We start from the raw sequence: 14,529 nt of genomic DNA, 5'->3' as shown, positions 1-14,529 counted from the left end.
CATACAGAAGTATGCTGATGACACAGCCATAGTAGGATGTATCAGGGACGACAGAGAGGAGGAGTATCGCTGTCTGGTGAGGGACTTTGCTCTCTGGTGCCACACAAACCACCTGGAACTCAACACCGCTAAGACGAAGGAGCTGGTTATAGACTTTGGGAGGACCAGACCAAAGCCGAGACCAGTCACATTAGAGGGAACTGAGGTTGAGGTCGTGGACGCCTACAAATACCTCGGGCTGTGGCTGGACAGTAAACTGGATTGGTCAAAACACACTAGCCACCTGTATGGGAAAGTGCAGAGCAGGATGTACTTCCTGAGGAGACTGCGGTCCTTTAACATCTGCAGCAAACTGCTCTGGATGTTCTACCAGTCTGTGATTGCCAGTGTCCTCTTCTACACCGTGGTGTGCTGGGGAGGCAGCATATCCAAGAAGGACACGTCCAGACTGGACAAACTGACCAGGCGTGCCGGCTCTGTGAAGCTGGACTCTCTGGTGACGGTGGCAGAGGCGAGGACACTGAACAAACTGCTGGACATCATGAACGATAGCAGCCACCCTCTACACGCCGTCATCAGCAGCCAGAGGAGCCGGTTCAGTGACAGACTGCTGCTTCCCAAGTGCCGGACCAATAGATTTAAGAACTCTTTTGTCCCCCATGCCTTCAGACTGTACAACTCCTCATTGGGGGGGGGGGAGGTGACACAGGACAGAGGGTGGAAGGAGTAGTGACCCCTTGTATTTTTCTCCATACTTATCAGGTCAAACCACATAGTGCAATACGATATCACTGGTCAATCTATCCGCCAAATTCTTATATATATATTTTTTTGTGTTGTATTTATATTTACTTATATTCTTATATTCTATATTCTTATTCCTTGTTTCTTGCATAATTTAAGGTTTTGGTTACTCACATTTGGTGTGTACCTTAGTATTTAATTTGTATTTTGTATTCTTTTGCACTTTTGCTTACTGTGTGTTATCTTTGTTTTTTGCCTGGGAGCTGCTGGTAACTTACCTAACCCTAACCCTAAGTACAAGTCTAAGTCTAAGTCTAAGTCTAGTTTCCTGCAGCAGCGTCTTCACAGGTCTGATTGACAACCCAACGGTCCAGAACGCTGCTGCTGGAGTTCTGACTAGAACCAGGAGGATAGAGACACCACCCGGTTCTACACCACCTGGTTCTACAGTCCTTCACTGAGAGACTTTAAACTACAGCTGGTAATTTATAAATCACTGAATTAAAGATTAAAGATCTGCTGCTGTTGGATCAACCTTCTGGTTCTGATTCTGGTTCTGATTCTGGTTCCGCTCTGCATCTTCTTGTCACAGTTGGCATGTTGACAGATATCATTTATAATTTTTAAACATTTGTGTTTTAGGACAATATTTAATTCAAGAAGTGCTAAAGAAATATTAGATTAAATCTTTTCTTCCTGGTTTCTGTAACTTTGCTGCCTTACAAGCTCAAACAATGAATCATTTATTCCTGAAGAGAGATTTTCGTTTAATAAAAAAAATGCTCCATTTCTTATTTAAACAAAATCTGCTTATTGGGGCCAAAACTCTGCTTTTAAATCTTAAAGCTGATATTGTTCTGATGACAGCAGCTTGAAGGAGAACTCAGATCTCTTACGGTTTACTTTGTGTTTTCAGGGAATTCGATGCTCTAAAACTCAAACTCAGTTTCATTTGATCAAAATCTGAATGTTCTTAAAGGGCCGGTTGTGCCAGAATGTGTTGATAAAATGTGGGAATCTGTTGATTTTGATGAGGATTTGTGAAAAACTGGAGGAACTTATTGAAGTAATTTGGAGTCTAAAGGGCCACATGAAAAGCTCCGGCGGAGCAGATTTGGTCCCTGGGCTTTCAGGTTGACAGTGTGCTTTAAAACTCGAGTTGATTTGGAAAAATGACTGCAGTTAAAGGTTAACTTCAGTTATTGCATTTATTTAATGCGCTGACTCGTCCAAGTTGAGAATAAACTGTGAAACTAAAGAGGATTTGCATTTATCCTCCTGTTTTATGATCTTTTTCTTGAAATTTTCATCTCAAAACACATTATTACTGGACTATCTGCCTGCTGTCTTCTTGTTATTTCAGCAAAAAAGTGGCAAGGAAACTTTCTAGCAAAAAGCAGGAGCCTGAATATGAATCATTCCCAGACGCTCTGGCCAAGTGGGATACTTTTATCTCCTGAAAACTGAACGTGGGCTGCACAGTGGCGCAGTTGGTAGCACTGTTGCCTTGCAGCAAGAAGGTCCTGGGTTCGGTTCCCGGCCGGGGTCTTTCTGCATGGAGTTTGCATGTTCTCCCTGTGCATGCGTGGGTTCTCTCCGGGTACTCCGGCTTCCTCCCACAGTCCAAAAACATGACTGTAAGGTCAATTGGTTTCTCTAAATTCTCCCTAGGTGTGAGTGTGTGTGTGCAGGGTTGTTTGTCCTGTATGTCTCTGTGTTGCCCTGCGACAGACAGGCGACCTGTCCGGGGTGTGCCCCGCCTCTCGCCCGGAACGTAGCTGGAGATAGGCACCAACAACCCTCCCGACCCCATTAGGGACAAGGGTGAACAGAAAATGGATGGATGGATGGAAAACTGAACGTTTAAAAGAGAGACTCATAAATAAAACGCTCTGATGGGTAATTTTAGTGCATTTTAAGGTCTGAAAATCAAACTGAGTTTGAAGAGCTACCAATGATTGTTCCAGCTTTAAGAAGACTCTTCTACTGTACAACCCTTTAATATTCTGGTCAAATTACTGTCTGCTGATGCTTTTTCCTCACTTCTGATGAATTTAACATCATTCAGTGCATGCAGCCAGATGTGTGTATGTGTGTGTGTGTGTGTGGGTCAGTGCCTGGAGGCCAAGCCAGCACATTACGACAGTGACTGGCAGATCTCATTTGGTGTTTAATTTCACCAGCTCTCATCTATGATGACCCGTTAGCCGCCGGCTAACAGGCTGGCTGAAAACTGTCCTTGTTTCCTCAAAGTGATGTTTACATTCACAGGACTCATGATGTTTGTTCGTTTAACATCAATAATAGACACATAATATTCATGAACAATTAAATTTATCTCTGGTTTTGTTAATTAGACACATTTAAAGGCCTTTGAGCAAAACGTTGGTATGTTAGTGATGAAAGTTGTCGATTTATAAGTTAATCTAAAGGTGAATAATCTTATCGATCAACCAACAACTAATTATGTTGGCAACCATTTTCTTAAAAAAATGTTTTTTTCTTGTGTCAAGAGTTCTGATTTAAATGGTTACATTTTTCAGAAAATTATGAATTAAAGCAAAAAATTTTTTTTTTCAGCTGTATTAAATACTGACAGAATAAACAGAAAATTGTGGGTTTCTTTCACTATTAAACTTACATATTTATTAAGTTAAGTAGAAACCTCTTAACTTGCTGTATAGAAAAATAAAAGATAAAATTAAAAAAACATAAAGCACTTTATTCTCATTCATAGAGCTTTATAAAACCAGTTTTCCATTTTTAATTTTTCTAAATTCTATTTTTCCATTTTAAATATATTTATTAACCCAAAAAGTACATAACGGTGTGAATTGAAAAAATTGAATAACTAAATAGCTAGACAAATTAAACAGTTTGACAGACAAGCTGGTGAAAAGTTTTTCATCCTCATATTTTTGAAGAACTCAAACATTATGTGCAAAACTAACATAAAAGAAAATCCCCATTTTAAAAATGGATTTAGAGTTCAACTCAACAACAAAATACTCATGAACACAAGATAAATGTAAATAACTTCATAAAATGTAATATACTGAAGGTATCATTTGAACAAATAAAGCTGTTTATGTAAGAGCGATCATTACAGCGGCTGACGGCTTCCCAGAACATGTCAACATATTTTGAATTAGTCTGTCAGTTGTGTATTTTACAACTGATTTTCCACTGATTAAACCTTTTTTAGAATCAAGCAAACAGCAACTTTAGGAACAAAAAGCTGGTTTTCACTAACAATGCAGCTTTAAAATACTTAGACATTTTTTTAGACATTTAAAAAGAAAAACACTGAGATGTTTGCAAGTATTTTGCTGAGTTTTTGTTGTTAATTCCACTTCTATACCGTCATAAATTCAAAACGCAACAGAAAGAGTAAAGTCATGCTGCTCAGCGCTGCGCTGCCAAACCTGCGTTGAGCCTGTGCACGTGACGTCACGCTCTCCGGACTCCGCCCACTCCGCCATGACTGACCAAAGCGCTAAAAACAGTCAGTCAGTCAGTCAGTCAGATCACCGGCAGCCTCAAAATGCGTCTATTCAGTTGATTTCCCTTTAAAATGGTGGCAGGGAGCTGCGCGGGTCAGTTCCTGTCACTGAATAAATACACCGGGATAGAAACCAAGCTTGTTATTTTGTTGTATAACTTTTAAAGAGGAAAGATGGATAGCAGCTGAATCTCGGTGCAATCATGGATTAGCAGCGAAAGCTTTTTACAAGGTAAGAAGACTAATGTTGATATAGTTTATAAGTAAATATGGTTAGAAATATGCCAAATATCGCGTCTAAACATTAGCGTCTAATCATTGGTAACCATGGAGACAGTGCTGCACCGTCATGTAGCCTAGCATGTTTGGAAGAAGCTGGTTAGCATCTCGTCTTTTGTACGTTTTTAATTTGTTCTGGTTTCAGGGGAAACGCTGTTTATGACACAGTGACATAAATCATGTGGTGTGAATTCAGGTAAAGTCGGTAATTTGACCAACACTCAGGAGGTTCGGGTCGGTTTCTAAACTAGCCGTTTATGAGCCCAACAGGTGAGTTACGTTCACAAATTAACTCAACTTGAACAAGAAGAAACCACGAAAAAACAACTTGGGAAAACATGTTCAGTCGCTCTGTCCAATACTCCCATCCATGTCATTTCCCCTCCATTATGGCGCCTGTGATCACGTGACGCAGTTGCAAATGGTCAATAATGGAAAACAATGTTTGGATGAAAGTATATTTGTTGGAAGGTCAACAACAATCTGTTGAGTCTGTACAGTTAAACCCAAAGTAAAGTAGATCAGCTAACAGAACCAAAGGAGAAAGACAAAAGATTCATCTTAAGGTGGCCTTGAAAAAGACCACAGATTAAAGGGTAGAAATGTAAATATTACAGGAGTTGATGGTTATTTACAGTGTTTTGGCAGCTTAAAGTAGGAGGAAATGGCAGAAGCTTCTCGATTTACTGCCGTTTCCCAAACTTTTCTGTTGCTTCCAGCCGTTTTTCCCCAAACTCTGCAGTCTCCATTGTCTTCATTATTTATCCCTCAAGTGTTCCTGCACACAGAAAGCATAACTTTTTTCCAAAATCCAAACCCTTTCAGAACTGGAGTCATGAGTTTTGATAATACTATACCAGCCGATACTTCTAGTGCAATGTCACTTTGGGGTTTTGTTCCTTTAGTGTCTAGATGTTAATATAATGAAAAAGGTCACCAAGAAATAAATTTATTTCTGTAATAATTTAGACAAACTCTTCTCGAAAATATCAGTTTTTTAAAGGTTAATAGAAGCTTCTTTCCAACCGCCACTGAAAAGCTGAATAAGTTTAGCTTCTAGCTTCATATTTTAGTAGTTGTATATTAATATGCAGTAATAATTTATTTTACAGCCTTTATTTTTGTCAATTATAATGATTTTTTTGTTTGCAATAAATGATGTTGACGATGAGTTCTCTGATATTAAATGTTATGATTTTTCTGTGACATGGGAAACTCAATAATGCAACATAAATGCAATGCAGCGTTTCTGTTTCAGGTGAAATCCCGTTTTTAAAGCTGGATGTGTCAATGAGAAGGTGTGAAAATTGAGTTTATATTTTAAGCTCCTAGGCCAGCGCTTCTCTTTTATTTTCTAATTTTTTGACTCATCAAAGTATTGCTTCTTTGTTGACATCAAAAGATTTTCTATGTTCTTTTGTAATACAGATAATTATCCTTCATCAGTTTGGCCTTTGATGTGTGCACGGCTTCATTATGCAGTCTGTGCAAACAGGCCTCTGGTTGTACTATATGGTTTCAGTGAATCTTCATATTTTACCTGGATACATTTGTGCATAGTCTGTATTTGTAAATCAGAAGAAAATGTTAGAATGTAAAACAGTTATAAGGCACAGTATAAATACATTTTTTCAAGAAACGAGCAGTAGTAACTGCTAGCTTCATGCTGTCATGCTCATGTCCGTTAGACTGCTGTTGAAATCACAAAGCCAGTGATCTGAATTTCCTCTGATCTTTTTTAATCTCCTCTGAGAGGCAAACTGATTCACTGCCAACCAAATAAAGTCATCAAAAAGCGTTTCCTTTCAAAACGGATTAAACTCGGAGCTAAAATGTGATGGGACACTGTCAAAGTTACAAATAAAAATCAGTTGGACACAATTTTCAAACAATATTTAAATCTACTTAATCTACTTAAAGAGATGACATTGTGGTCAAAAACAAATGAATATCAAGGTGCTACTTATGGATCTGTTGCAGCGTCACAAGATCCCGCTTCCAGCAAGTTGTCAACATAACGCGATAAATCTGAAATGTACGCCTGATATATAAAAGAAAAATCGATGCAATGCTTTGTTACTAATAATCAACACTGCAACAACTAGATAACAAGGTCAGGGAAAAGTTTTAATTAAGAAAGAAAATAGCAAAGGAGAGGGAAGTAGCTCAGTTATGCTAGCTTGACTATGACAACCGTAACAAGTAGATGTGCTGCAGAATAAATAAAGGCACACACCAACTCTGACAGATCATCAGTAGAGCAGGTGTTTAAATTAGCTACCACTGCTGTGTTAGCTTAGCTACTAGCAGCGGTAGCTAATCTACCACTCAAATTGCTTATCAATAATCGCAAAATAAACATCAAGCCTAAAAACATGAAACTGCTCTTTGAGTGGGAAATGTTTCAGTGATTTTTGGTGTTTAATCCTGATGCATGAAGTGGCGTTGTTGTCAGTTGCTATGGCAACGAGTCTGTGTGTAGAGCGAGAAAAAAGTGATTTTGTGTTGTTCTTCAATGGTTTAATGCACCACATTAATAGCTTCACCTCCAGGTTTCATTTTAACGGTTTTACTGCTGCAGCGCTGCAGGATAGAAAGGAAAGGAATCGTCTTTTGCTCCAGCGTTCTGCGCATGTGCAAAATTTCTGGATATCAACAACAACATGCAGCGGGTTTATGGAAATGTTGGATCTTTTTATGTGCAGCACAGTTGGTCGATGTATTTATTGTTGTTTTGGGCTTTTTCTCGTGTTCTTCTCCAGATAAAATGGGCATCCTGGGTGTTTGGGTTGTGGTGGTTCTGCTGGGAACGTTGGGATGCTGGACAGCTGAAGGTCACAGGAGCAGCCGACGAGGCGGCACGGATGCAGCCGCCAAGTCCCACACCTCCCACCAGGAGTCACACTCCATGGTAAGCATCCTCACGGCTTTTCAGAATAAAAGAAATAAAGTTTCATTGGGTGTGGACATTACAAGCAAAGTTCCTGGATTGGCCACTCCATCTCTCTGATTGTTCAATCATTTCATTTTACATAGTTGCCGATGTTAAAATGTAACAAAAGTGTAAAAAATTTTAAAATGTAGCTAAAATTTTTACATTTGTTAAAATTTAACAAACCATGGCCCCTATGCTTTATGACACGCTGGTAAAATGACCATATATTTAAGAACAACACACGTCAAGCACACGAGAAAAAAGTAAATAAAAGTCTAAGAAATATGCAAGATAACTAACGTTAAAGTTTTTCTTCAGTTTGAATGAATATTGGATCAGAAGGACTGTGGGGAAGGAAACGCTGCAGAATAAAAACCAAACCTTTACAGTTTCTGGCTGTAATCAAAATGTGAAAACATTTCAAAAACAAAAACATGAGGATCTGCCATCACAGGCAGGGGCCAATTTCCATTCTTTTCATTTCTGTTTATGCAGTTTGTCCCTGTTTGTTTTACACATAACCCTCTTACTCATAAGCCTTTAATCCAATGAGCACATTTAGTGTTTCTTTATGGTTTCTGCAAATCCCATAACCACTCTGCTCTTAAATAAAGACCACTCCACAAAAATATTATAATCTTTTAGTCAAATATATGCCATCCTCCACTTCTTCAAAGTGTTATGAAAATGCTTTAAGTGCAGAGGAAAGCTAAATGCTAAGTGTTCCCAGTTAATTGGGGCAGAGCTATCTGCATAAGAAAGCCTTCAGTTTTACTCATTTGGTTTTCTGCAGCCCCAACCGACTCCAACCTTTCAACGGTTCAGGAAAAAACCTCACAACTTATTCAAACCTGAATGCATTCATGTGAATCTGCCCAGATTTGACCTTAAATTCTTGCTTGGAACAAATGGGAAGTTATTTTTTGCATGAAGGGATTTTTACAAAATGGTAAAGATTTTATACAAACTATCCACAGTTCATAGTGATTCATTTTGTTAGCAGCTTATGAGAGTTTCATCCTCCTTACTATGTAAAGGAGCGTTTATTAAAGCTGCATTATTGACCTGCTACACACTGTAAAACATTTGAAGGTGGTTTAATTCCACCTTGAAAATGCAATTTAAGTCGACAATAAAATAGTTTTGGTTTTAACTCAGAAATTAAAGTTCATGAAGCTGATTTAACAACAAGAGACAAATAATAGTGATAGCATTTTCTGCAGCTTAAATGTTGGTTAATAAAGTAAAGATCTGGGTGGAAATGAGTAATTTGAGAGGAAAGAAACAGGTAAAATATGGGTTTGGTATTTTAATCAAACATGCCTGGAGTCTCTGCAGCCTCATCCACAGATGTGATTGTTTTATTTTTCTCAGACTCTCCTCAGGTATTTGGATGTATTAAAATAAAATAATCAAACTTCTTACATGAGCTAATAATTAAATTTCTCTCCTTTTTATTGGCTGTAACTAGGCCTGTCGCGATAAACGATAAATCGATTAATCGTACGATAAATTAAAACTATCGACGTCATTTCAATTATCGGCATTATCGTCTCTTCCGGCCTTTTTCTCTTCTGTTGATGACACCGAATGAAAAAAGGCTCAACTCCGGTGCTCTCCACTGACCCTCCCTTTCTCATTTCCTTAGTGTAAAGCCCAGCGCACACAACATGGCTGATTGTCGGCCCATTTTCAAAACCTGACAGATCACACATTAGCCGACAGAAATCCTAGGTATAACGGTTCGATCCGGTTCGTTCCTGCCGTGTGGTGTCCAACAATGGGAACAAAATAATGGCTACAAGTTCAGTGAACTAATTTTAAAACCAGGCATTAATCAATGCTTTACTACAATCTACCTGCAATGCATGTGGCTAGTGTCAGAGTAAAGTCCTGACCGAATGAAAATCATTAGAACCTGTTTATGTCACGTTAACGAAGAACAGCTGAAAAGTTACCGGGTTTATCAACTGCAGTAGCAATTTAGCTCCAACTCCTCCTCTTGTCATTTCTATATTATTTGAATAAACATTAATGTTGTTTCCACGTCAGCTGGACTTCGGGTTGCGCCGCTGTTTGGGATTCCCCGACGTAATTTCCCCTCAGAAAACACAGAGGAGAATCCTCGCTTTCTGATTGGCTACCTGTCACATTCAACAGGCTGCCTTAAGATCCCAGTGGGGAAAACCCTGATTTAGATCAGAGCAACGATGATCTACCATAACACACCACACAATCTTAGAAAGACCAACGGTTTAAGATTGTTATAAGGGGAAAAATAGGAGCAAAAAATCATGTAGTGTGAACTATTGCATCAGGTAGTCGATGTGCCCATCTTCTCTATTTAAATCTAATTATTACTGAAGGGCAACATAATATACAGACTTCATAATCTGCACTCTTTTGGTTGAATGCAGTATTTATTTCCACTTTGGCTTTATGTTGTTTAGTTTTTATCAAGTACATTTTTTGTTAATGGAGACTGAGAATCCATTTTGTTTTTGGTTGTTTTGTTTATTTTGTTTATCAGCTCCAGTGTTAAATATTCTTTTGAAAATAAAGTGTATCTATCTTTGGCAGGAAATCACATGCATTATTATGTCATTTCCATTAAATCAGTGTAAAAAGGTCTTCAAACAATATTATCGTTTATCGCAATAATTTTTTGAGACAATCAGCAAAATTTGCTATCGTGACAGGCCTAGCTGTAACTCTACAATCAGTCATCATAACACCGTAGTTTAAATTATTGGTCATTTTAAGCCAATTTGTTTGTTTTCTTGTTCTCACATGAGACTAAAGGGTCTATTATAGATGTATTGATCATAGATCTGATATTTTGTCCTGTCAGTTTATTTGCTGCTGTTTTGTCTGAACCTCAACCTCTACATGTGTTCAAAATAAAATCCACTTTATTTAGGATTTAAATAAACTGTCAATAAAAAATGTTTCTTTGCTGTTTTTTTGAAGATCACAGGAAAAACCAGTAAAAGCTGCAGGATATTTCCAAGTTTTTATAAAAAGGAAGGAAGATTAGATATATTGTAATTATTATTAGTAGTAGTTCATTAATCCTGTGAAAACAATGATTCCTCTTTTGTTCTTACTGTTTTTCTGGGGTTATTGTTGTGTCTTGATCTCAGATTATAAAGTGTTAATGCATTGAAACTCCTCCATAACTGATAAACATGAAACAGGAGAGGAACATATTTATATACATGTTGAAACATGAATCTTTAATGAAACCTGCCTGCGTTGCTGTGGATTTAGAACAATATTTACTTTACAACAATCTGAATTGTTTTTCAAATTGCTTTTGCACAAAATGTCAGTCTCCGTAGCGATGCCAGATTATTGCTGCATGGGGGATTTAAAGGGATGCGCAGAGATTTGTTTCTGGTATTTTTATCTAGAAGCTCCAATCGTTCTATTGGGTTTGTAAACTAAACTCTCCTCAGTGTGAAGCAGAATATGAGTCGAATAAACGCAACACTTTTATATTAAAACTGCCAGATGTTGTAAATTAAGTTACAGTAAATCTGATTTCATCACTTTGGTGCCTGGTTTAAAAAATCTGCTTAAACTAGGATATGATGGGATGTGTGTCCATTTCCTGATTACCATATTGATAAACGTGCAATTCAATATTTTTATGAACGCCATTTTCAATTCCAGTCGTCACCACATATAACGTCTATCCATAGCAGATATTCATAGATGCATTTTGACCTTTTAAATGCCAGCTTTAGTGATTAGTTTCTGCACAAAACCTAAAATCAATCACATAAAGAGGCCTGATATTGGGCGTGCCGTGGTGGCGGAGGGGTTAGCGCGACCCACATTCAGGCAAACATAGCCTCGACGCGGCCGTCGCGGGTTCGACTCCCGGACCCGACGACGTTTACCGCATGTCTTCCCCCCTCTCCTTCCCCTTTTCCTGTCAGCCTACTTTGAAAAAGGGACACTAGAGCTCACATAAAAGACCCCTTGCGGGGTATTAAAAAAAAAAAAAAAAAAAGAGGCCTGATATTTATAGTAGATACAAAACCTGAGAAGGTATTTTTTATGGCGCTCTATTAGGGCAAAACAGGAGAACATTTCCACCAGAAACTCAGAAATTTTCTATAAAAATTTTCAGAAACTTTCAAGTTTTTTTTTCTATAAAATTTCTATTAGCGTATTTTCCGCACTACAAGGCGCACCTAAAAACCTTCAATTTTCTCAAAAGCCGACAGTGCGCCTTATATATGGACCAATATTGAGCCACAACTGGTCTCGCAACTACGGTAAGCAGCCGCCGACTTCATTTCCCCCGTAGAAGAAGAAGCGCGCGGTGCAGGCTGGGTTTTGTGTAAAGACCCCAAAATGGCTCCTATTAAGAGACGAGCTGACGACGCAGTTTAAGCTGAAGGCGATCAGTGACGCAGTAGAACAGGGGAACAGAGCAGCAGCAGAGAATTTAACATGAACCAATCAATGGTTATAGTGGAAGTGGAGGAAGCAACAGCTGTTCATTCATTTTGGGAATGAACAGAGTTTTCAGAACGCTGGTTTGTAATCTATTAATAAAGTTTGACTGACCTATCTGACTGTTTTGTTGACATTCCCTTTAGCGCAGCTCCATCTAATGATGCATAACGTAACCCCAGCCTCTACTGTAGCGGCTATTCTATGCGCCTTGTAATGCGGTGCGCCTTATATATGAAAAAAGTTTTAAAATGGGCCATTTATTGAAGGTGCGCCTTATAATGCGGTGCACCTTATAGAAAATACAGTAATCTATAATTTTTTTTCTGGAAAAAATTGAGAATTCAAAATTTCAGATTATTGTTGTTGTTTGAAATGTCCTGGTGTTTTTTCTACTGTGGCCCTAAAACGCAGCAGCAGATTTTAAATGTTTGATGTTTTAAGAGAAAAGCATCTAGTTTCTTTTGGACTCCATTGAATACATTTATTTTAAGTAATAACAGGGAACGCCTGCTATATTTAGCCAAACTTAATACAGAATAAAAGCTGATTTGGGTACAGCAGTGTCTCTGAAAAAACATTTTTACCTTTTGTTAAAACTAAAGTATGTTGGTAACATTTTTTTACCCTGATTACAAATTAAAAGTCTACATCTGCATACGGGCCAAATTTGTATCATTTTTGAATTGCAGTTTGGGGCCGCACAAAATCAGTCTAAGACCCCCAAATGGCCCCCGCGCCTCACTTTGGACTCCCCTGCCCTACATTATGGTAAAGATGTTGCCCTCATTTAACGTATTCCTCTAATTCCTGTCTGCGATATCGCCTGAAGTCAAGACGCCAGCCTGAGGCAACAAAGGTTAAAAGATCTGAATCCTCTCTACTCCCAATTATTCACACCGCATCTGTCAGGACTGCAACACTTATCTAGTTGACGGAAAAACAAAAGTTGTATTTAAAAATACACCTGCCAACCTCTATTTCCAGGAGAAAGAACTGGCTCCTTTTTCCCTTAAACCCTGCTGATTTGTCCTATTTGCTCAGATTAAATCAGATGGGAACTATAAACTCATCCAAGCACAGAAAGCAGCAGCAAGAAAATCAGGTTACTGCTAATTACATGTGAACACCTAAAGTCTAAATGTGTAAAATAAAGTGACAAAAACAGCTTTTGTTTGTCAGAGCAAACTGTATTTTTAGAAAGGAGCTCAGAGCCGTGCTGTCACCCCTGTGCTTGATTTAAATCTTTAATCAATTGATCAAACCGCTCAGTTTTATCTGGGCATCATGAGGAAGAATGTCTGCAATTAAGATAGACAGATGGCATCAGCGGCGAGGAAAGAGGAATGGAGATGCAGAAGGTTTGACAACCGCTGCGTTCCCCGTGGGAGTCCGGGTCTCCTGGGGTTGGACGTCAGACAGACACACACACACACACACACACACACACACACGCTGCTTTTATCAGTGAGGCTCATTACCGCTGGCATCCATGCTGAGGGACAAGAACGCAAAATGTCACTGCACTTCAAATGCTGCCGGATATCGGATTGTTCTGGAGTGGCGTTGCTCTGAAAGACTGCGCTGCTCTATTTTCAAATATCATGTCGATGGTTGTTTCTCCTGCATATGCTAATGAAGCGCGTCTCCAGATGACACGTTTCTTCAAATCCTAAAAAAAAGCTCAACTGATTGGTCACTAATAAGCATCAAAGCATCTCATATGCTAAAATATTACACATATATTCTACATACAGACTTGGGTGGGAAATAGTTACATTTACCTTTAGGAGTATTTTTACAATGTAATTTTATTATGAAGTATTTCTACTCTTACCTGAGTAAAATCTAGGAATTTTACTCAGGTAATCTGCTGAAACGTTACCAATGGTCACAGCTAAACAGAAATGCCAGGGCAGAAAAAATTTCCATCACCCCAAAAATGCTTTAAATCTTTAAATGTCATAAATGACAGACATGCACCAGCTGGACACATGATGTCTGTTTCAAACCGCTGAATGACGCGCCGCTCATCCGGTTTGACATCCAAATAAAGATTCCTGAACAATATGTTGACGCCTTGTGTTTCCAATTAATGATTGAGTTTTTTCTGCTGTCACCCACCAGCGTTTTTTACTCCTTCTCTGTTTGCCCTTGCTTTGTGCCGTTGACTGTTTGTTTCAGAGAAGAGGAGAAGGCAGAGTAACGGATGACATGTGAAAAGTGGCAGAGAGGCGGCTGCTGTGTTGCCCTCGCTCCTCTGAGCTCGTGTAATAACCAATCCTGTGTGTGTTCTCTGTTTGCAGGAGAAGGAGAAAGCAGACGGGAGCATCGATCAGTGTGAGTACGCTTACAGTGTTCAAACCAAAACAGCATTTTTCAGAATATGCCGTCACAATATGGTTTTTCTTCTGCTGTGCTTCTGTCCTCTGATTACTGGGAAACAAGTAATTCTGCTCTAAATGGCTCTGATAAAATGGGCTTTTGATAATAAAATATCTCTGAAAAACATGAGAAATCCCGCCTGTTGCTCCAGCACCATGATATTTATTTATTGGAAATGGTTTCTGGTGTAACTTTGCTCCACAAACCAATGTGTGAA

At 38.7% G+C, this 14,529-nt stretch overlaps 1 protein-coding gene across 2 annotated transcripts in view; it reads left to right on the top strand.

The window, feature by feature from the left end:
* fstl4 (follistatin-like 4) overlaps nucleotides 1-14,529 on the top strand; it is a 210,251-nt gene that overhangs the window by 13,655 nt on the left and 182,067 nt on the right. Inside the window, exons 1-3 of one of the 2 annotated variants that reach the window (XM_028031339.1) lie at nucleotides 4,218-4,478; nucleotides 7,288-7,436; nucleotides 14,234-14,267. In XM_028031339.1, coding sequence (XP_027887140.1) covers nucleotides 7,293-7,436; nucleotides 14,234-14,267 — 178 coding nt within the window. In that variant the 5' untranslated portion in view covers nucleotides 4,218-4,478; nucleotides 7,288-7,292. Of the gene's footprint in view, nucleotides 1-4,217; nucleotides 4,479-7,287; nucleotides 7,437-14,233; nucleotides 14,268-14,529 lie in introns of those variants that run through there. The other variant, XM_028031338.1, reaches the window with a different exon arrangement.

Source organism: Xiphophorus couchianus, chromosome 11 (assembly GCF_001444195.1).
Source record: "Xiphophorus couchianus chromosome 11, X_couchianus-1.0, whole genome shotgun sequence".
Lineage (NCBI taxonomy): Eukaryota > Metazoa > Chordata > Actinopteri > Cyprinodontiformes > Poeciliidae > Xiphophorus > Xiphophorus couchianus.
The sequence above is the reverse complement of the archived record's forward strand: the minus strand, read 5'-3'. Positions and strand labels throughout refer to the sequence as shown.